This window comes from Monodelphis domestica, chromosome 1 (assembly GCF_027887165.1).
Source record: "Monodelphis domestica isolate mMonDom1 chromosome 1, mMonDom1.pri, whole genome shotgun sequence".
In the NCBI taxonomy this organism is placed as follows: domain Eukaryota; kingdom Metazoa; phylum Chordata; class Mammalia; order Didelphimorphia; family Didelphidae; genus Monodelphis; species Monodelphis domestica.
In genome coordinates, this window is record NC_077227.1 from 377,241,925 (window position 1) to 377,266,112 (window position 24,188).

Genomic DNA, 24,188 nt, shown 5'->3' on the forward strand with positions numbered 1-24,188 from the left:
ATGCTTTTGTGAATTTTATGAGTCCCAGCTGTATCCTGGGATCACTGATCGAATCAGTCAGGATTACACAAGATTTAGCAGCTTTTACATTAAAGGAGCAGAAGGCTTGGAATATAATAATTCCAGAAGGCAAAGGAGCTAAGATTATAACCCCAGAATAACCTGCCCAGCAAAATAGTATAATCCAACAAGGGGGGGAGGGGATATAGATATAGAGGATATAAAGTGTGAAATACAAGACTTTAAAGCATTTCTGATGAAAAGATCAGATCTAAATTGAAATTTTAACATTCAGATATAAGACTCAAGAGAAGCACAAACAGGTAAACATGAAAGAGTAATTGTAAGGTTTTTAATAAATTTAACTATCAAAAACAAAAAGATGGGACAAAATAAGTTAGTCTGATTTCTTGTAAGGGGTAAAAATTATGGTTGAACTGAATATTTGAGAGTTGGTCACCAGGGATTTAATTACAAAATCCCAATGAATTACTTAAGTCAGAATGGCTTTTATGGTGGTTTATTTACAAATAGAGAGAAGAAATTAAGGAAATGAGAGAGAGAAAGAAAGAGAGAGAGATAGCTGCTCTGGCCTGGTCTGAACCAGGTAGGAATTCAGAGATCCCAGCGGGGGTGGGGGGTGAAAGTGGGGGCAGGAAGGACAGAGGATTAAATTTAACAAGACTTCCAGCCACTGAGGCCTCCTCCGAGATGAGGGGGCCTCTCCAAAGGCTAGTATCTCCAGAGTCAGCCTTTTCACTCACCATGTGACAGTCCAAAAGGAAGCAGTCTGAGATCTCAAGCCCAAGCTCCTCCATGGTCAAGTTCCAAGAACCCCTCATAGGAAGTGACCATGAAATTTAAAGGCAGTTCCTTGCATCACTTCCTGTGCCTTCCTTCCACCTTAACATGTGCCAATGGTGGCTTAAACTTGACTCTGGGCTGCCTAGGGGGCAGTCAATTGTTTCTGATTTGTCACTTGCTAGCATATGTGGGTCATAGACCAGCCCCTCCCCCACTAAATTCTTAAGTGGGGGTGTATACATTCCTGTTGGCTAAAATTTTTAAAAATACGTAGGGTGGAGTTAATCTCAATTTCACATTCTCAAGGATGCAAACCTTGCAGGAAATGCTAAGATAATGTTTTATGAGAATATCAAAAACAGAATTTTTATTTAACTTACAGTGATAGTGGGACAGCTTAATTAAGCCTTTGGTATCTAAATTCTGAGAAATAGGAGATTGAACTTTTGTACATCTGAGCTTCTTCACTCAGAGACAGAGAAGAGACTTTAAGTTTGTTACCTAGAATATGGAATATGGTTACAGAATAAAATTGCTCACGGAGTAAAATCAGACATAAAATACAGGATCAAGAATTCTCTCAACAGTTTCTTAGATGCCTATTTGATTTTCTTTACTTGATTAAAAACTTCTGAAGAACAGGGTTCATTAAAGAAATAAATTTTGTGCCTTCCTTAGCACCTAGCACAGTTCTTTGAATATAGTAGGTATACCACCTGGATCAAATTTAAGCCCTTTATTATTCCATAGAACTAATAAAACACCCACAAACTAGATACTACACATCTGTTTGGAAAGGAGTAAATGTTAACCATATATCCTTTCCCTAAAGCAATGTCAAGGATGCCAAACAGCTAGATATTTTAAAATATCTTGATAGTAGGATATTTCATTTTTTATCAGAATATTTGGCAAATTTTGTTGTTCTTCCATTGTGTTTCTAGCATGCTGAAATTGAAATCAATAGAAATTTTTACATGAGTAATTCTAGATGTTTTCACTTTTTTATTTTCTGTTTGATATCATTTATATCTGAATGATATAAATACATTTCATTACATTTTCTTAAACTTAATAATTATAGTAAGTATCTTTTATATTTATACAAAAAAGAATAAAATGATTGTTTTAAATCGGCATATTGACATTTTAAATGGAGTATATAATTTGACTTTTCCACACTTATTTTTTCCACCTTTGAGTTGTTAGAAATTTTTAAAAACTCAATAATTGAACTCTATCATAGTCCTTTAGTTAATCCTTTCATACTATAACTACTAGAATGTAAATTCCTGGAAAGTAATCTCCATATTATCAAACTTCATAGTTCCATTCCAGTTCTTAGGACAGTGATATTTTCATAAGATGCACTTAAGAGATGTTTGTTGAACAAATGAGTAAATAGTATCCAACTTTGATGAGGGGAAGAAACAGTATTTAGTACTTAATTCCTTAAGTAGTGTTTAATTACAAAGAATGAGAAGAAAATGCATTTCAGGTAAACCAAGTAAACCTTATAAACAAACTTGTTCTCATTCATCTTCTTTAATAGCAAGAAGCTCATTAGACTTTAGTTAGTTTAATTATTAACACTTTTGCTTTGTAATAACTATATTTTTGTATTTTTATAATATTTGGGTTGTATGTTGAGCAATTTCACTTTTCCTTTGACTTGTTAAATGTATATACCATCTGAAGAAATTCCAAGTCACTGAACATAACTTACCTAGTTGAGATGTTATCTACTATTCAATTTTATACTAAGCCTATCTACTTGCTGGATGAATTCAGCCAATATTTAAAAGGATTTCACAGCTAGTGTCTAAATTTACTATATGATTTTAGCAGTGAAGTATTTAAGCTATTGAGTATTGAAATAATTATTTTGTAGTTCAACATAAAACAACATTTTGCTCATTCATTGATATTTCAATTTATGAAACAATCTAATGAACAAGCCTTTCTTTGTCATTTTCATGTCTTGATGCAACAAAACTCTGAGTAAATATAACTTGATAATAATATTGGTTATATTTAACTTTTGAATATCCTTGACAGTCCAAAACCAAATGATAGTTTTCTAAAGTACTTAAAGTTCATCTGATGAAGGAGGGATTAGATTTGTATGCCATTGCTTAGAAGGAAAATTAGCAATAATTGATAGAACTTGTAGAGCAGCAAATTTTGATCAGTATAAAGAAAAACTTCCTAATAATTAGAGTTATCTAAAAGTAGAAAATAGTGTTGTGGTCTTCACTGGAAGTCTTCATCTGAAGATTGGATGGTAAATTGAGTGTGTAGTAGGAGACCATGAGGGAGCTGGACCAGATGACTACTGAGATCCCTTCCAACTCTTAAAATTCTGTCTGTTTCATTGCATGTGGTTTGTAACCATTTATTGGGATTTTCAGTGACAGTGAACTCTCTTTCAGTTTTTATTCTTTGTACTTGGTTCACACCTTGGTAGAATGAATTTTTTAAAATGTGTTTTGATTTGGAAGACCTCTTCAGGCTTAGATAGGAACAAAATAGAACTTTCAGTTTTGTATCTTTATATCAGTCAACAAACATTTATTAAGCACTATGTTGTATCAGGTAGATACAGGGGATACAAATATGTAAGTCAGGCTACCCTCACACAGCTTACTTTCCACTATAGAAGGAAATAGGGTCATAGGTAAGTACAAGATATATACAAAATAAATACATTAATTTGGGAGCAGGGGTAGGGAGGCACTAACAGCTGGAGGAATCAGTAAATGTTTTTTGAAGGAGGTGACACTTAAGCTAAGCCTGGAAGGGAATTAGAGATACTAAGATGTAGGTATATAGGAAGAGGCATTGAGTCATGGGGAAGCTTTCACAGATGTGAATGATAGAATATATTTTTAAAGATGGATGGATGGATGGATGGATGGATGGATGGATGGATGGATGATAGATATTCAAAAGTTAATTGTTAAACCAGGCAATTTATCAAACCAGTCAAAAGACAGAGTTTACAAATTACCTTAGCCTGATTCTCTCAGGTCTATGTGTTTCCCATTCACTATAAGAATGGGAAATTATTTATGTGTAGCAATTCTGAATAGAAAAAACTGTGGACATAGCCATTTTTCATATTTGATATTTAGCAGATACAATTTAGCAAATTAATAATATGCCAAGGATTAAAGCTGATTAAATAATCTCTTCCTCTAATTCCTCCCACATTAATAACTTAATGTATGAGGATTACAAGTAATTGCTATAAAAGTAACTGTTATATTACTTTTTTAATTTCTTTTCTAAAAATATATTTTTTTATGTTAAGAGTTTTTCAGCTTATAACCTTGATGGATGCCCAGTTGTCTCAGTCTAGTAATGAAAAAATAGAACTTGCAATTCTTTGGTTTTTGGATCAGTTTCGAAAAACATATGTGGGTGACCAACTTCAGCGAACCTCAAAGGTAAGTTTTTATAATGAATCTAAACCACTATCACTTAAGATAAAGAAAAAGATGCATGTAAATATATAACTATGACTGATGCACAGAATTAGAAAAGTTAACTTCCCTGATTTCTCTGGGAGAGTACATTATGCACTGGAATTCAAGACCCTGAGGTATTGAAGATGATCTATTGTTCATCTTCTTGATTTATCCTTGGGCTTGCCATTTTCTTTGAGGATTGGTAGATAATCCATGAATATTTTTAACAGTTACATTCATTAAATAGTTAAGATTATTTTGAATGTTTTAATGGATTTTGTTATATTGTGTTATATTTCAAGGGTGAGAACGCAAGATTTATTCTTTTAATAGTTCTGTTCCTTTGACAGTTACTCACTTATGTGGTTTGTACTTTATTTCTCACATTACTTGGCTTTTCTGCATGATAAATAGCAGGGATTAGAAGAGTTAGCAGCATATTTGAGAAGTAGCAGTTAAATCACCTTAACTGTAAAGGACATTCTAGATATTGTCTAGATATTGTAAGAATAGCATCAGCAAGACCAGATTAATTGATCTTGAAGAGTATCAGAGGCATTTATATGAGCCCTAAGCCAATATTTAGTAGCACTTATGACATTGAGTAAGATGTGTCTGGGATTTTTTTCTTACTGTTGCAGTAAGTCTTTTCAATACCCCTCTATGATAAGCAGTCCCAAGGACATTTTTATCACTTTAAGATTTAGTTTGTGCTTGAACAATGTCAAAGAATTTCTTACTTGAAATTCAAGATGTAGCTTTTCATTATGCTGTTAGACTTTTTCCCAAGGAATTTTAATGTTACCTTCAGTTCTTCTGTGATTTTTAGACAAGAATGATTTTACTCTAAAGTGAGAACTGTATCTGTTAAATTCTCTTAGCATCATTGTTTGAATTACTTCAACCAAACTTCTCTTTATCTCTCCCTGAGGAGGTAGGTCCTGCAGTTTGAGGTGGCCTTTGCCTTTTATATTTTGAAACATCTTTGCCTTTAGTGTCTTTAGAATTATTTTTCAGTATTTAATTGCTACTGAAAGATGCCATTAAGAAGAAATAGGAAAGGTTAGTAACATGCATTTGTCATTAAGACTAAATAGATTACAATAAGCAGAAATGAAGATAATGTACAAATATACATATACATATTCCTCTCCCTTTCTATAAAATTTGTGTCCCTCAAAGATTAACTTGAAACTTAATTATCAGGAGATTAACTCATATATATAGCCTTCATAACTTATAAAAGGAAGCCACATACATTTCCTCTTTTGATCTCCACAACAAAATGGATTTTTAACTCTATTTTATAGATAAGGAAATTAAGGTGCTCACCCTAGGGCACAGAACTAGTGTGTGGTAGATCTAAGATACAAACCCAAATTTTCTGAGTACAAATCTCAAACTATTTTGTTAAACAACACTGCAAGATATGTTGAGTCTTATAAATGCCCTGCAAAAACTTCTCATTTAAAGGAATCATTCTGTGGAAAATTCTTTTTATAAGATGAAGATTCTTGTTTTCACACAATAAGTATTGGTGTCAAGTACTATGTTAAGTACTAGGAATACCAAAGACAAAAATGAAAATATTTGCTATCCTGAAGCCGTTTACTTCTTGTCATTGGTAACTAGTATTAGGTATTTGGTGGGTTTGTTTGTTGTTGTTTTTCAAACCCTTGCTTTCCTTCTAGGAATCAATACTTTGTATTGATTCCAAGGCAGAAGAGTGGTAAAAGCAAGGCCATGGCACTTCAGTGATTTGCCCAAGGTCACATGACTAGACAGTGTCATATTACATCTTTGTGGGGAAAAATTATCATGCCAAATAAATTCATTTCTTTTTGATGATGATTCTTATGTTAGATGAATCATAAAATAACTGAACTTTTGATTTTTTTGTAGTAGAGTTAATTAAGATTATATTAGGCCCAGGTCAAGGAAATTTAGTTAATAGAGTTCTAAAGGGACTTTGTAATGAGACTTCTTCATTTATGTTGTAGAGAATTTGAATTTGCCTGGGGTCTCTTAAATTAAGGCAAAAGAGCTTTAAACTGAACTGTAAGTTCAATATAAGTCAAATGTCATGTGGCAAACAATCTCAGGCTATAATCAATAATTGATCTACAAGTATTTAATAAGTGCTGCTACCATGTGCCAGACACTGATATCTGTGTTAGGGATTTAAGTATAAAGAAGGAAACAATCCCCACTCCCAAAGAGCTTATATTCTAATGGAAGACAAGTATGTATAGAGATATATACAGCATAAATATAAAGTGAATAAATATATTTTCAGTATATATACTACATATATATATATACACACACACACACACACACACACACACACACACACACACATACACACACAGATAAAGTAATTCAATTCAAATGAGTCCACTAGCGATTTGGAAATGAGGAAAGATTTAAAACAGAAAAGAGTACTTAAGCTGTGTCCTAAAGAAAGAAAAGGGTCCTGTGAGGGAGAGAGGAAGAAGTAACACATTCCAGACATGTGGAACAGAAAAGGCACAGAGATAGGATATGAGAAAATCTGTGTGAAGAACAGAAAGACCAGGCTGGCTAGCTTGCAGAGTATCAGAAGAATAGTCCAGGAAGACTATAATAAGTTGGGGACAGGTTGTGAAACGGTTTAAAAGCTAAAGAGAAGTGTATAAAAGGGAACCAGTGAAGCTGATGGAGTAGAAGAGTTATATGATCAGATTTGGGCTTAAGAAAGTCAATTTTGCAGTAGCATGTCGTGTAGGATGAACTGGAGTGGTAAGAAATTTGAGAGGAGATAACCAGTTAAGAGACTTATGATAATCTAGGTGACAGTTGAATGAGAGCCTGAACCAAGGCAGTAACTGTGTGAAGAGAGAGCAGGAGTTGTATGTGAGAAATGGTATGGAGGTAGAAGTGGCAACTAATTGGATACATAGAATAAAGGAAAAGTAGAGAGCTGAGGATAATGTCAAGATTACAAACCTGGGAAGTTGGGGAAAATATGATGCTTTTGACAAAAATAGGAAAGTTTAATAGAAAGGAGGATTTGGGTAAAAGGATAAAGTTCAGTTTTAAACATTTTCAGTTTGGGATGTCTCTAAGACATCCTCTTTGAAATGTCTAATAAGCAGTTGTTAATATGGGACTGAAGGATAAATGAAGTCAAATCAACATTTATCAAGTATCTACTATGTATTAGACATTGGGCTAAATTCTGGAGATACAAAGAAAGGCAGGAATCTCTCCCCTCTAGGAGCTTCTAGCCTAATGGGTGAAACAACATGTAAACAACTATCTATAAACAAGATATATATATATATATATACATATATATATGTATATATATACATATATATATAGGGTAAATTGGAGATAATCTCATGAAGAAGTCATTAGCATTATGTGGAATTGGGAAAGTCTTCTTGCAAAATGTAGGATTTCAGTTGACTTCTGAAGCCAGGAAAACTAGGAGGTGAAGATGAGGAGGGAGAGAATTCTAGCCATGAGTAAGCATCTGTAAAAATGGATAGGAAAAATTATAACCTAACAGGATTTATATTTGGTCCTCGATGTAATTGGAAGCCACTATAACTCATTGAATAAGGAATGACATGATCACCAGAAGTGGGGAAAGACCCAAGCAAGGAGTTTAACCATAAGGCTTTTACAATAGTCCAGGTTGGAGGTCATGACATCCTGCAACTGGGTAAAAATAGTCTCAGGAGAGATTTGTGAGGGTAGAATCATCAGGACTCAGCAAATGGTGAGATATAGATCTCAGAAGATAAACTGTGATTAGATAATATGAATCATCAGCATATGAATGATTTTAAACCTATGGGAGCTAATGGATTACCAAGAGAGAAAATGTAGAGAAAGGAAAGCTTAGAATAGAGCCTTGGAGAACATCCACAGTTAGGAATGGATGGGTTGTTTGGGTGATGAGCCAACAAAGAAGACTAACAAAGGGTAATGACATAAGAGAAAGTAGGGTCATGAAAACCTAGAGGAGAAAGCATTGAGAAGGAGAAAGCAGTTAGGAGTACCACCTAGTTCAAGAAGATTGAGATCTGAAAAAGATCATAAGATTTGGCAACTAAGATTGTTGATTATTTGGATAGTACAATTTCTGTTGAGTCATGCAGTTGGAAACCAAATAACAAAGTATTGAATGAGTAAAAGGAGAGGACATGAAAATATTGAATATAGATTTTCTGTTTTCAAGGAGCTTAGTTGATAAAGGAAGGAAAGGGATATATAATGACTTGAAAGGATAGTAGGACTGGTTATTTTTTTATGAATAGGAGAGACAGGGTGATGCTGCTGCTACTGTTGCTCTCCAGCACTTGGAGAGCACCCTGGCTCTCCAAGCCCAAGCCAAAAGAGAAGGGGAGTAGCTAAGGAGAAGTTTTCAGGAACATAGCTAGTAGCAAGCAAACTATGGGTAATTCCACCAGTGGTAAAGCTTGCAGAAGCAGAAAGCTTGACATAAAAGCCATTCGCAAAAGTGTGCACTCTACAGGAGAGGTCCAGAAACCTCTGCTACAGAACAGGTACTGTGGCTCTCCTTGAAATCAGATGGTATCAAAAATCTACAAAACTTCTGATTTGTAAACTTCCCTTCCAGTCTAGTGCATGAAATTACTCAGGACTTCAAAACACATCTGCATTTTCATAGTGTAACAACTGGTGCTTTGGCAGGTGAAACCTGTCTTGTAGTCCTGCTTAAGGACACCAAACTGTGCTACCACACCAAATGTTTCACTGATATCACAAAAGATATCCAGCTCAGATGCTGCATATGTAGAGGACTAAACTACACCAAAAATTAGACACATTCTTTATTCTGAAAATGGAGGTGGGGAGGATTCTTCCTCCTGTTCTTGGTAGTTCTAAATATTAGATTCCCCCCCCCCCCCCCCCGTGGGATCAAAAGGTACCTTAGTATATAATTGCAAATGAAAAAGTAAGGGACAGAATCAGGTATTGGCAAGTTTTTTCCATTTTCATTTGTGTGTGAATTTGGATTATAAATGCGACAACATAAAGTATTAATGCAGTCAAAAATGTTTCTGAACAAATTTCAACAATTCAACTTCATAACAATTATAAATAATTGGATAATGCCATCATTTGGATTTAAAAAAAATAAATTTCTTATTGACAGAAAAAAAAGAATAGAGGACACAGGCATGTTTGAAGGCAGTCGTCTAAAAATCTTTGGATAGGGAAAGATTGAAAATGAGTGAGAAAGAAGAGGTATGATTTGCATTGCAATCTGCTAGAGAAGATAAGAGGGGATAGACTCCAGAATGGTGAATAGAATTTGGATGAAAGTCATTATAGACCTCTAAGCAAAGTTTATTCTCTTAACAGGTCAATAGTTTAAAACTTGAAAGGATCTTGCTTTTCATCATTATGGGTACTTGTGTTTTGCCTTAATAGACAGTCATAAAGACTTTAATTGACAAAAAATAAAACCTGTTCTTGTGCTTAACTGTCTAACCTTAGGCCTCAGAATTTAGCTAGGCTCATAGGTTGATCCCTGCCAGTATCACCTTCAAAACTCCATCTCCACTCTAATATGAAGCATTTGATTCTTTTTTAGTAGATTGAATAAGGATTTGATATGTATTTTGATAGGCTAAGTAAAGGATCTACCTTTAAGATTTAGCCTTGTATTCCTCTGAGAACTAAGAATAGTCATTTTAAAAAGATTCATCATCAACTAAGCACAAAGTATACAAATGGCTACTCTTTGCTTATTCTCTGGCTTCGTTGCTTTTAGTTCTCACGATATTGTTCTTTCAGAATAAAGTTAGAGATTGATTATATTCATTTTTATAATAAAAGGTGGACTTCCATAGGAGATAATCAGCCTCAGAATCAGAAAGACCTCACTCAGTTCAAGGCCTGCCTCTGATACATATATGAATATATATGTGTGTATTATATATATGAAAAGAGAGAGAGAAAGAGACTGTGACTTTGAGTAAGAGATTTAATCTCCACATAGCTAAGACTAATTTACAAATCATTTATTTTCTATATTGATGAAAGATGTTTTCTCACCAGAACTTCCCTACATTAATGAAATACTTGGTCTAGAGAAAAAACAAATATTTAAATTATATTTTTGATGTGTAGATATTTAATAGAATTAGGAGGAAGAGCAATCTAGATCTATCACTCTGCAATTTAAATTCTTTTACAAATGTCTAAAATTGGTGTTCAGGCCTTAACCTAGGATTGTAGAGAAAGAGATATCCCAAGGAGCAGGGGTACTGGCCTATAGGTTGGCCAAGGATGTTAGGAAGAAAGCAGTCCAATATGATTAAGTTATACTTACCTATGGATGACTGATTGTTCCTTTACATTCCCATGGGTATTTTCATTTTTAAGAGAGACTGCTTGCTAACAGTGAAGTGATAAATGTGCTCAGTGTAGATATCTTGGCAAAGGAAGTCACTCCACATGTTAACTAACTCTTTTTTGGCAACTTGCTATAAACTCTCCACTTTTCATAGTTTATTACCTTACTCTACTTCTAAGCCTACAGTTTCTCTCAAAGTTCCAAGTCTCATACTGGAATGGGGGTAGAGGACTCTGTAAGTATTAGCTTGTAATTGGGTTCCCATGTAAGGGTCAAGTAAATGGGCTTCTCTTTTTTAGCAGTTTGGTCCTTTTAAACCATGTCTATAAGGAATCTGTGGAAATATGTAATTTCCGTGGAAATAACATACAAATAAATCTATCCTGGAAGTTCACTGGTTTATATTAAAAACATACTCATTCCCCTTAAATAGAAGTCTTTTATTTCATTCATCAATCTTGCTTCTTTTTATAGCTGTTTATCAATATATCTAAATTCCATTTTATGGTACAATAATCATTGTACCTGTCTATTCTCCAGCTCTTCTACTGTTGAGTACACATATAAAGCAGCAGATGGCATTCTCTCCCTATAATTGTAAAACATTTTGGTATAGTATATTGCTAGCAGTTATCTGAAAATTCAGGACAATAAGACCTGGATGTTAAGAAAACAATCTCTCCCATGAAATATTTTTAACACTCTTAACATCCCAATTATGCAATCTCTAGCCATCGTATTTATTATTTGGTTTAGAAATATTTGTAATTGTTCCAGTTAAATGGTGAGATAAATCTGGACCTGATAATTCCTGATTAAAGAAAATAATATAGCTATTTTTATGGAGATAGAAATCTGCTCTTTCAATTTTGACATAAGTTTGTTATAATTATTTTTCCCCTAAATTATTTAAAACTTTCTAGTCAGAAGAAAATATCATATGTGGGGAAAGAACCATAATAATTCAATTCATCTTTATTATGCATTATATAATATTCTCCAAGTTCTTCCAGGTTCCTAGACCCTGCAGAGGAAAACTTAAGAAGTTTTTAACTGGACACTTTTGTGACTGATGGGTACCATAGAGCATTCGTTGTACAAATATTTCATAAAAAAACAGAATAATATTTATTTGGGTTTTTTCTACATGGTTTTTAGTTTATTTTGTTGCCCAAGTTGATTTTTAAAATGTTCATTTAAGACTAGGAAGTCATTTTTCAAACTAGCATGATCTATGCTTATCAGTTTATGATCAGCAAAATGTAAGGGAGTATCTCTATGTTATTTTCTTATTTATATCACATCATATCATATACAAGTTATATCATATTATAATTTTAACCTGAAGAAAACCAAACCAATATTATAGAAGTATTTCATTTAGGTAAATTAGAATTTGAAAAAAAGACAAATTGGGAGTAATTATGTTCATTAGAAAACATTTATAAAGAATGCCCAAATGAAATTGAAACTAAAGTAATTACTGATAATTGGTAATCTATTAAGAATTAAAAGAGATCAACTTGAAATTTATAACATAATTGTGAGAAAATTCATTATACTAAAAATTTTGACTGAAAACTTTTCAAGGATCAATCAGTCACCGCATTTGTCAAGATCCTACTGCATGCCAGACTTTTAAGTTTATTGAGCAGGAGAATGACATGGTCAGACTTATGCTATAGGAATAACAATTTATTTTATTTTTTAAAACACTTAACTTTCCACCTTAGAATCAACATTGATTCTAAGGCAAAAAAGTAATAAGGGCTGGGGAGTAGGATTAATTAGGACTTGCTCATAGGGTCACACAGCTAGGAAATATCTCAGGCCACATTTGAATCCAGAACCTCTCATCTCCAGGCATGACTTTCAATTCACTGAGCCCTAGGATATGGGATAGATTTGAGACAGAGACCAATTAGGAGGCGACAGCAGTGGTCCAGCAGGAGGTAAAAGGGCCTAAATAATGGTCTATGTTAATGGGGAGGTGATCATTGTGAGAGATTGTGTGGAGATTGAAACAAGACTTGTCAAATGATTAGTTGCTTAGGGTTAGGGAAAGTGAGATGTGGAGATCAACTCTGAAGTTGTGAGCTTGTGTGACTGGAAGGGTGGTAATACAATCAATAAAAATAGACTTCCATAAGCAGGAGTGGGTTTGGGGAAAAAGATAAATTCTCTTTTGGACACATTAAGTATAAGGAATCCTAGATTCAAATCTGGTCTCTTTTACTTCCCAGCTATGTGACTTAACACTAGTTGCATACTCCTTACCACTCTTCTGCCTTGGAACCAATACTTAGTATTGATTGTAATACAGAAGATAAAGAGTTTTTAAATATAAATAAATAAATGTCCAAAAGGGAGTTTGGTGATGGCACTCAGGAAGAGAGATGAAAACTTGATTTAAAGATCTGAGAGTCATGTCCATAGAGGTGGTGATTTAAACCCATTTGTTATATAAAAGAAGGCTTACCAATACTTACCAAACCTATTCTGATATAGGCAATTTTTTTTCTCTTTTTTTTAATTTTATAGTATTTTATTTGATCATTTCCATGCATTTTTCATTAAAGACAAAGATCATTTTCTTTTCCTCCCTCCCACCCCCCCGTGGCCGACGCGTGATTCCACTGGTATCATATGTGTTCTTGACTTGAACCCATTGCCATGTTGTTAGTATTTGCATCAGAGTGTTCGCTCCGAGTCTTTCCTCTGTCATGTCCCCTCAGCCATTGTAGTCAGGCAGTTGCTTTTCCTCGGTGTTTCTATTCCCTCAGTTTGTCCTCTGCTTTTGGATAGTGTTTTTTTCTCCTTGATCCCTGCAGATTGTGCAGGGACATTACACCACCACTAATGGAGAAGTCCATTATATTCGATTATACCACAGTGTGTTTGTCTCTGTGTACAATGTTCTCCTGGTTCTGCTCCTCTCGCTCTGCATCACTTCCTGGAGGTTGTTCCAGTTCACATGGAAATCCTCCACTTTATTATTCCTTTGAGCACAATAGTATTCCATCACCAACATATACCACAATTTGTTCAGCCATTCCCCAATTGATGGGCATCCCCTCATTTTCCAATTTTTGGCCACCACAAAGAGCGCAGCTATGAATATTTTTGTACAAGTCTTTTTGTCCATTATCTCTTTGGGGTACAAACCCAGCAGTGCTATGGCTGGATCAAAGGGTAGACATTCTTTCTGACATAGGCAATTTTGCTATAACACAGCATAGGTGTTCCCAAAAAGCACCACCCTATGCAAAATTGTGCAATAAAACCACAAGAGCTTATGATGAAAATGACATTAGAGCACAACCCTCAAAAACTTTGTCAATGGGATATTTAAAAAAATAAGAACCTAATGAAAAATGGTAGTACAGTTTTATAGTGTTAATTGATTAAGAAATATATAAGTACTACAATAAATAGTAGTTGTGTCCTTGGCCTGGGGATGCTGCTCAGTTTGTACCCCATGCTGTACAAGCAAGTTGAGCAGGCCACAACTCCTTGCCTAGGTGGAAGAAGGGGTGTACCACCTCTCCATTCACAGATCCTGTTACACCAGTAGAAATACGATAAATATTGTACTTTACTATGACAAAGTTTGGAAGTTTGATTGTGGAAGTGGACATCAGTAAAATTGCAACTTAGTGTGAAGTGGTACTATTTTCCACATTCTCAGTTTCTCAAGGAAGAATTGCTACAAAAGCAAACTCAGAATTTGAGTTATACTCAAAATATTCTCTTATATATATAATTAATTGTAGTGGAACAAATTTGTGGTTTTGAAATATATTAGAGCAGAATTTTTTTATTAAGTGAATTGTATGGGTTTAGCTGACTTATTTTGTTAATTATTGTTAATGTTATATTATTGTAATTAACAATTAATATTGTTAATATTAAGATTTTTAAAGAACCCTTTGTATTTCTGAGTTCCTTTTTGGCTCTGGTTTTTATTTCAAGGATATTTGAAAATCATTTGTTTTATTAAAGGCCCTTTTTTGTTCATTGTAGGATGATACCCATTTTTTCTGGTTAAATTATTCTTGATTGTTGACCTTGATCTTTTATCATTTGAATATTATCATATTCTCTTCTTCTTTACAGTAATAATTTATACATGTTTTTAAACCTCATTGTGATTCCTTAATGACTGAATTCTTTCTAGGGATTTATAGTTTGTTGGGGTTTTTTTATCTAAAAATTCTGGGTTTGGGCACTGACATTCCTCAGAGTTTCAGAAGATGATCAGTAGATTCTTTGTATTTTCATATTTCCCTTTTGTTCTAATATGTCTGGGTAATTTTCCTTAATGAGTTCATGAAATATTTATTTTTTATTTTAGATTTCAGATAATCTTTTGGTGTTTTTTCAATATTGGTTCCCAGGCAGAATTGTGATAAAGGCTAGGAAATGGGGGTTAAGTGACTTGCACAGGGTCACACAGCTAAGGAGTGTCTGCAGCCAGATTGGGACCTAGAACCTCTTGTCTCTTCTTAAGTTATCTTCTTGATCTGTTTTCCAGGTCAGTTGTTTTTGATATATCTTACATTTTCTACCACGTTTTCATTCTTTTGCTTGTGTTTTAAAAATACTTGTTGTCTCCTTGAGTTGTTAATTTATTTTTAAAGGAGTCTGTCGTTAGATTAAAGGTTTGTACCTTTCTGTTGGAGCCTCTTTTCAGTTCTTTTCTCTAGCACTGTCATTTCAATTATATCTTTTTAAAAGTATTACATTATTTCTTTGAAGAATTCTAATTGTCCCTAGTAGCAAGGTGTTTTTTACATTGAGTTTTATATTATGGCTTTTTTTCCAGTAGTTTTCCACCCGTGGATTTGTGCCTCCTGACATTATAAAAGTCTTATTTAATTGTTGTTCATTTTGGTTGCTGAGCCTCAGGGGTTGAGTTCTAGGTCTTCCTTACTCAGGGAATCAAATCAAGTTGAGGAACTCCCTCTTCTGTAGTCTTTTCTTTAGACCTTTGTGGTAAAGGTACCACAGACCAATGTTTACCTCTTTTTTTCTCCTTATTCATATAGATAAATATATGGGATGGGCTTGTGATTGACTTAAGTTAAGGAACTCATCTACAAGTACAAGTATATTTTCTGTACCTTGTAATTTTAGACTGTTTCTAGAGCAATAAGAGATTAAATGACTTGCCCAAGTTGACACAGCCAATGTATATAGGTGAGATTTGAACTGAGATCTTCCTGGTTCCAAGGCCAGTTCACCATTCATTATACTATCTCTCTATGCTTCTTTTTAACTTCTTTATGGCAATAAAGAAATTTTAAATATCTAAGGAAAGAACTTTTTAACATTTTCAAAATAGAAATATTATGCAAACACAGATTGTAACATTTTGTCTTGTTACATTTTAGGAAAATGTATTTTTAAATAAGATAATGCAAATGGAAAAATGTTCACCTAAGTTAATACAGTTCTTTAATGAATATTTCCCTGTTTTTATATTTATTAAAATTTAACTTTTGATATCTTTAATATTTCTGTTGATCTAGGAGAAAAAAAACAAAAAGGATAAAAATCCACTTTACAAAGATATGCAGTTAGATGAACATGTTGTTGTTAGCCCATGAATAGAGCTATATATTGAATGGCCAGTGCATATAGACAGAGATCTGTGCTGAGAATTGATTTAATCAGAAGGTATTAGATTGTATCATATTTCATGGTGTTTTATATGATCTTAAATCACTCAGTGCTGCAAAGACACTTTCTCTGTATCATGAAACACCATAAGATTCCTTAGAGTCTTGAAAGATTCCATATTCGATGTGACCCAAAGGGAAATGACAGTGTAGTCTACTGGAAATGCCAGTGGATATGGAATTAAAGAGCTTGGATTGGAATTTCATTTCTACTGCTTTCTACCCATGTCACCTTGAGAAAATCTCTTCACCTTTCTGTTCCTCTGTTTTCTTACATGTAAAATAAAGAAGAGTAGATTATTTCTAAGATCTCATTTATGTCTATATCTATAATTCTTTGATAGAAAATGAAAACATTCTTGATAGGTATAAATAGGCTGAAGTATAATAGAGAGCAGTGAGGATGCTTATGGCTGGGGGGTGGGGGGAAGGTTAGTTTATTCATGTGGAAAAAATGAGAGGCAATAACATGGACAGTCTGTTTGCTGCATTGATACCTATAAGAGCCAGAGTAGAGTTTGCAGGTGTTAGGTACTTCATCCTTTATAGATGGAAAATACATAGAAAAGTATGAATGAGAATTGTATGGGATGAGAACGCATGGCAGTGTTACAGACAGTAGGGAATATACAGATTATAGACTTTTGGAATGATAGATTTAGAGATAAGAGAGAAAAATTAAGCCTAGAGAGCTTAAATGACTCATAAATGCAGTTAGTAATAGTCTAAGGCAGGACCCAAGCCCAGGTCACCCTGACTACCACATTTATCCATAAATGTAAAAAATTTACTTTTACATTTTCATTTGATTCTCATATCAGTCATCATAGGTGGAGGTAGGGAATATGTCAAGTGATTATTGAAGGTGCCAGTGTCTTTCTTTCCTCCTTTGCCTGTATCTCAAAAGCTTGAAACATGTTTTAGTTGCCTTTGAAAAAGTGTTGCCTAGTAAAAACAGTAAGATTTGAATTAAAGACCAAATTTTAGTTGAGGCTTTTCTTTGGATTCCATTTATGTTAATGAGTAAAAGTTAGGTGATCTTACTTCACCTGTTTGTAATGAGATGAATTGTACATCAACTGGAAAGTTTCAATCAAACAAGTATTTTGCTAAATGGCATCTTGGTGCCTACTCCTGGCTACAAATGGCACATAAGATATGGTCTTGAGAGAATGAAAAATCACTTATTAATCTTTTATTATGTTCTAGATACTGTGATAAACTCTGGGGATACAAATATTCTTTTAAAGAGAGAAAGACTCCTTGACTTCAAGGAACATACATTCTAATAAGGAAGAGAGTACAGGGTATTTAGAAAGGGTAGGTGGAAAGAGGGTAAGAAGATAGGGAGAAGATATACCCAAAGTCACATATACACAAAATACTATTACAGTACACTGTTTCCAGTGAGTTTTCTTTATGATGTTTTTCAAGAGAATATAAGAATCATAAAGATGAAAGGGACATTGTAAGAAACTTACTAAACAATATATAAAATGCTAGCTGTTCACTATTAGCCAGAAGGTACAAAAAGATAAGAATGAGGCATCATTATGGCTTAATGCCAATATAGAATATTTAACAAAGCAGGCCTTAAAGTTTGGATGGAATATAGAGTGGTAGTCAGAACATGAGAAGATTTCAAGTAGGGAGATAGAATAGTAGAGGCTAATAAGGCTTATATCCCTGTTATGTAAATCAGATCTTTATCCATAGCATATTTTGTGCTTACTCCATGAGACTGCTAATCTAAATATAATCCTTCTCTCTTTTTTTGAATACTTATGGAACCATAGCCTTTTAAAATTTCTTGATGAGTTAAAAATTTACCAAGAGCTTCTAATGGCAACCTTACCAGTCTTTCAGAATTTTGCTAATGGTCATATTTTTAAAGGTCATATGGAAGATATTCCAAACTTTTTTTTGAATCAAAAAGAATGTCCTTGTGGTGTTATCAGATTTCAGCATAATTCTTTTACTTTCTTTGAAAAATCATTTCCTATCCTTTAGGTAATGGTTAGTGCTCAATAGATACATAGTGTTTCTACCACCCATTGTATCAGCTCAAGGGCTCATTTTTCCAATCATAAAAAGAAGGTAGGAATTACTTATACAAAATAGACAAATTGAGGTTAAGTCAAATAGTATCTAAAACATTAGCTGCTTGAAAAAAGTTCACATGACATATTGAAAACAATTTATTCTATTATAAGCATTGTCCTGGCTTTGACATTACAGTGTGATAAAAGTGTGCAAAACTTGAATGTCTATTCAACTGCTATCTCTGCCAAGATTCAGTCAAAATTATTTATAAACACTCTAGATATTAAAATGGCTAGAAACATTTTATGTTTATTTTGGTTATTTGTTAATATCTATGCATGAAACATAATGGCACAAGGTAAGATTCTTGCTACAGCTTTTATAAGGATTCTGTTTCTTTGGAGTATATAAAATGCTTCCTTCTTCCCTCACCTTAAATTCTACAGAACCTTTCTTCAGTATCAGGGAAAGTTTTGTGGTAGAGATGGCATTTGAGTTGGGTAGATATTAACTGGTTAGACTAGAGAAAGTCCAACTGAAATGCCACCTGTATCACAAAAATTTTCCCAATTCTCCAGATGATATCACCCTTCACTCCTTAAACCTCACATTGCACCGTTTTTCAGGTTTGTAATGTAATTATCACATAATATTGTATATTGTACTTAACTTTCTTACTCTTCTACTACTTTGTAAACTCTGTGAAGGCAAAGACCAACTCTTAACTAAATTATGTATGTCTTTTATTACAAACAGTAAGTACATTGCACAAAGTAAATAATAAATGTTTAATGAATAAATGAATGAAAGAAATTTGTATATATGTACATTTCATAGAGGTTAATACAGAAAGTATACTGAACTAGAATGGGATTTGTAGACCTAGTTCTAGTCTTAATTCTGCCACCTATTAGTTTTATGACTTTTAACACATATGTTAACTTTTATTTGCCTCAATTTCCCCATTTGTCAAATGTGGTAGTTTGAACTGAATTATTGCTAAGGTTGCAATAACATTTTTATAGTTAAAAACAAATCCAAAAGGTGGTTTCAGATTCCAGTGTAATAGTAGTAGTCTCTCGGTAACCGAGGATGACAATTGTCTTTGTGCGCTTTCATCTGTGATGTAGATGAGTGTGCACAAAAACACTTGTGCGTGTAGGAGATTTAAGTGGAAAAGTCAATGCACAGAGACAGTCCCACTCTCTCGGCATTGAAAGCCTGGGTCCATTGGCACGAAAAATTGTTACACCTGGAGACTTCCTCAGCTGCATTGGATGGCCATATTGTCTTTTGTGCTCCAACATGCCCTAAGCACTCCACAGTGTAATACAGTACTGTAAAACCCATTTTCTATAAATTCTGTATTCTACTTATAAGTGTGATAACTTGGGTGTTTTTGATAGGATAACCTTCCTAACCATGGGATGTTATCGATCTCATTGCATACATTCCATTCATGTAACAGCTCTTACCATGTAACCAAAGTTTTAGTTAATTTTAAAAATATTTTTAGGAAATTATATTTTTAAGACATTTTTTCCTCTCCAGTTTTTTAGTGTACAAAATCCAGGAAGAAAATTTTACCAATTATACTTCTTTGTTAAATTATAATATGTGGATGTATTTTTTTCAATGTGCTTATAATATTACTTTAAAGATGATAGTAATTTCAATCAGTCAATTGATCCTGGTCATTTGACCTTTTTTCCTCATTTAATAGTAGCCCATTATAGAATGTTATCCTTTTGGTTATGCTTTTTATCTATATGAGCCCTCATTTTAAATTGAGTAATTTTAGAATCTAAACTGACCCTTGAGATGTCTCTGTTGTGTGCTTATGAAAAGCCTTACTAATGTTAATGTCAAAGGGAACTATAGATTAAACATGTTTACTATTTGCTTTATCAAGCTATCTTTCTCTAATGCCATATCACTTAACTCCAGGTGAATTCAAACCATATCAGTGTATGACATGTTGTCCTGCCATATCGGTTTATGTTGACAATTAATTTGGATTATTGCTTGAATGCATGGCCACACATTTTTGATTACTCCCCACTGGAACTGCAAAATTTTAGCCAAAATGAAGGCTAAATGAGCATACACAAGAAGGCTTCTTTAGTGTCCTAATGATTAATGATAGCTTAACACTTTTGAATGATGAGCATTTTTCAGAGCTGCTAAAAAATATACTGTTTTATTTAATTACAAGAAAGTAAAGGCTCTTTACACTGACAGGTGGTGGAAATTAGCAGGCAGTTTTGAAATTGTGCTGTGCGCTAGAAATTAGATCTCATTTTAATTCAGCTTTTCTCAACTAGTAAATGAGGTTAATGCCATACATATTCAGCTGATATGGATGAAGAAATTGATATAAAGTAGATCAACATAGCTACAGGGCTAGATTAATTTATAGGTAAAGAGGCAGTGATAAATGGACGTAATGTAGTAGTGGTCACTAAACTCCTCAGCCTTCAGGGATTCAATAGTGTTAGTTGCTCATTAAAGGTATTGTCGGGGTGCATCAAATAGAAATTTGAAAAGGAATAGCCAACTAACCCCTAATTATCAAAATACAGAAAATACTAATTATGCCTTAATTAGCTTTTCTTTTAATGTACTGAAATTTGTTACTTTTTGTGTGGCACAAATGGATAGTTATATCAACAATAAATAGGTTGTTTTAATAACTTTCTTTTACCTCTGGGAAAACTGCACTCCAATTTTTAATATGCAATAATGCTTCTCTCTAGCCTGTAGGAGATGAAAATTATTAAGTAGCTTTATTTTTTTGAAGATTTTACAGCAGCTTTGGGAAGAATTATTTCACCATGCATCAATTATTTTTAATTGAACTGAATATTTTTCAGATTGCATGAAATGCCTCTCATTTCAGTTTAGCAGCTAGAGTTTGTTAAGAAAGCATCATAATGAGAACTGGATGTAGCCTCAGTTTTACATTACAATATGAAAAAATATTTATTTTTAAATTTTTTTAAATAACTGAAGGGAGACATTTTAAAAGTACACCCATTTGAAATTTTCAATGTATATTTGATGATCATGATATTTTTCAAAATATACTAATTGCTTACTTATGAAGATTCCTATATTCCAGTCATTTTTTTCTGAACCATCAATAAGTAAGGTGTCTGAAAATTAAGATTGTTTTGAATGAGCTGGCTGAGCTCTTACAGGCCCTTAGGTCCCACCCCCTCATTGTATAGATATGAAAGCTGAAGCATATGGATTTCAAGTAACCTGCTCAGGTCACACAACCAGTAACTGACTAAGGTGGGATCTGAATCTGGGCTTGCTTGATTATAAATCTCGTGTCATGTCTACTATACCATAATGATAGCTTCAAGGGATCAAAATATGTATATTAGAGAATTGGAGGGAAATAGAGTTGGATACATAGTGCAGTCAGATTATAGTGGACCTTATAAGGTTTAGATTAAATAGGTAACCACTGAAAGTTTTTAGTATAAAATAAAATAAAAAAGTAATGACAGTGAACACTGAGAGGAAGAAACATATAGAAGGTAACTTTACAAGGAGTTTTTATTATTTGACAGCTCATTGTTATTAGGGTATGAATCAAAGATGACTTCCAGATGATGACTTTTGATCTTTATGACTAGTAAATACAATAGAGAAATTAGAAGTTATTTTGCCAGGGAAGAAGAATTAAAATAAGCAACATGCTATTGTGTAAAGGGCACTATGTTGGGATTTAATTGGCCTAGTCTATTGCTCCAATTTTTCTTAAATTTGTTTCATAATTGGGCAAATCACCGTACTTCTCTGGTCTAGTTATTTATAATGGAAGTGGGGAAGGAAATTAGAACAAAATTTTCTTCATCAACATCATCACTAACATTTATGTTATGCTTTAATATTTATAAATGTTATCTGATTTGATCCTCAAACCTTGTGAGGTTGATGCTATTATTACCCCAATTTTTCAGATGAGGAAACTGAGGCTGAGAAATGTTGGGTCATTTGCCCAGAGTCACAAAGTTAGAAAGTATCCAAGCCAACGTTTAAACTCAAGTCTTCCTGACTACACCTCCAGTACTCTATCCATTATGCTACCTAACCGATTAATCTCCAAGGTAATTTTCAGTTCTAAAATGTAAAGTCAGAGGAAGTCTGGCAGAGGTAACATTGATGTGACTTTTAAGCCAAATGTGTGTTTTGAATGGAATAAGGACTAAAGAATGGTAGTTTCAAAATACATTTCATACTTGAAGCACCACACAGGAAAGATCATTTTTACTATGGCATATCTATTTTCATTGTCATGCAAAACACACTTCTACCCTCATAATATAACCAAAACCCAAACTAAAACCATAAATACACTGATGTGAAAGATGACTCCAATAGTTCTTTCTCTGGAGGTGTTTAGCATTTTTCCTCTCCCAAGTCCTTTCAGAATTGTCCCACATCGTTGCATTGCTAAGAGTAGTTAAATTTTCACAGATTATTGTCATACGGTATTGCTATTATTGGGTACAATATTCTCCCAATTCTATTTATTTTGCTATGCATCCGTTTCTGAAATAATCTTGCTTATCATTTCTTATATAGCACAATAGTATTCCATCACCACCAACATGTACTACAATTTGTTCAGCCATTCCCCAATTGATGGACATCTCCTCAATTTCCAATTCTTTGCCACTACAAGAAGAGCTGCTATAAATATTTTTGCACAAGTAGGTCCTTTCCCCTTTTTTATTATCTATTTGGGATATAGACCAGTACTGGTATTACTGGAAGGATAATGCAGTTTTATAGCCCTTTGGGTAAAGTTCCAAATTGCCCTTTAGAATGGTTGGATCAGTCCACAATTGCACCAACAATGTACTGGTGTCCCAATTTTGCCACTTCCCCTCCAACATTTACCACTTTCCTTGACTGTCATATCAGCCAACCTGATAGGTATGGGGTGTTACCTCAGTGTTGTTATGATTTTCATTTTTCTAATCAAGAGTGATTTAGAACATTTTTTCATATGAATATTGATAGTCTTGAATTCTTTATCTGAAAATTGCTTTTTTCATATCCTTTACCATTAGTCAACTGGGGTGTAGCAAATCTATTGAGAAAAGAGAAATCATTGAAAAATTTTGAGCATACCTAAAATCAGTTATTTTCTGATTGATAAGGAAAAAAATAGATGAATCTGAATGTTATATTCCTGAAGGCTTTGGCGGTATCTTTGCCAATGCTAAGGGAATTAGACTATACATATAAAAAAATGTGTGTGTTTTTCTTCTTTTTGATATGAGGTAGCCAAGGTAAACCTTGATGTATATATGTGCCATATTAACCCTCTTTTTGGAGAAAAGGGGAATGGAAAGAATTCAGACTGCTTGAGGGCAGGGATTATATGTGCTTCTTTTGTTTTGTCTTTGTATTCTCAGAATTGAGATCATCATCATATAGAACTGAGGTCCTCTAATGATTTTTCTAATGTACTGCATTATACCACCTTAGTAAGTATTTAATAAATGTTTAATTAAATGTAAGCACACTTTTTTTGCAGAGGTTCATCTTCACATATTTAGGGGAAAGCAATGATTCACTTTGTATATCTATCTCCTTTTGGAGTATCCAATGACAGCTCCTGCCTGAAGTGCTTATAGAAATGTACTCAGTAGAAGAGTGGAAGAGTTAGGCAATACTATTCCTTTTATTCAAGAATATAAACTTTCTTATCTAGTATGAAATGTTAAGGCCTTAAAAATTAGTTAGTAAGGATCAAGTAGATAGCTCAGTAGAGGGAGAACCAGGCCT

The 24,188-nt window shown here is 33.6% G+C and overlaps 1 protein-coding gene across 4 annotated transcripts in view; it reads left to right on the forward strand.

Annotated features, from left to right (window-relative positions):
- RANBP17 (RAN binding protein 17) overlaps positions 1–24,188 on the forward strand; it is a 379,980-nt gene that overhangs the window by 120,437 nt on the left and 235,355 nt on the right. For all 4 annotated transcript variants that reach the window (XM_001370363.4, XM_056811572.1, XM_007474002.3 and 1 more), the window contains one exon: positions 4,118–4,253. In XM_001370363.4, coding sequence (XP_001370400.1) covers positions 4,118–4,253 — 136 coding nt within the window. The remainder of the gene's footprint in view (positions 1–4,117; positions 4,254–24,188) is intronic.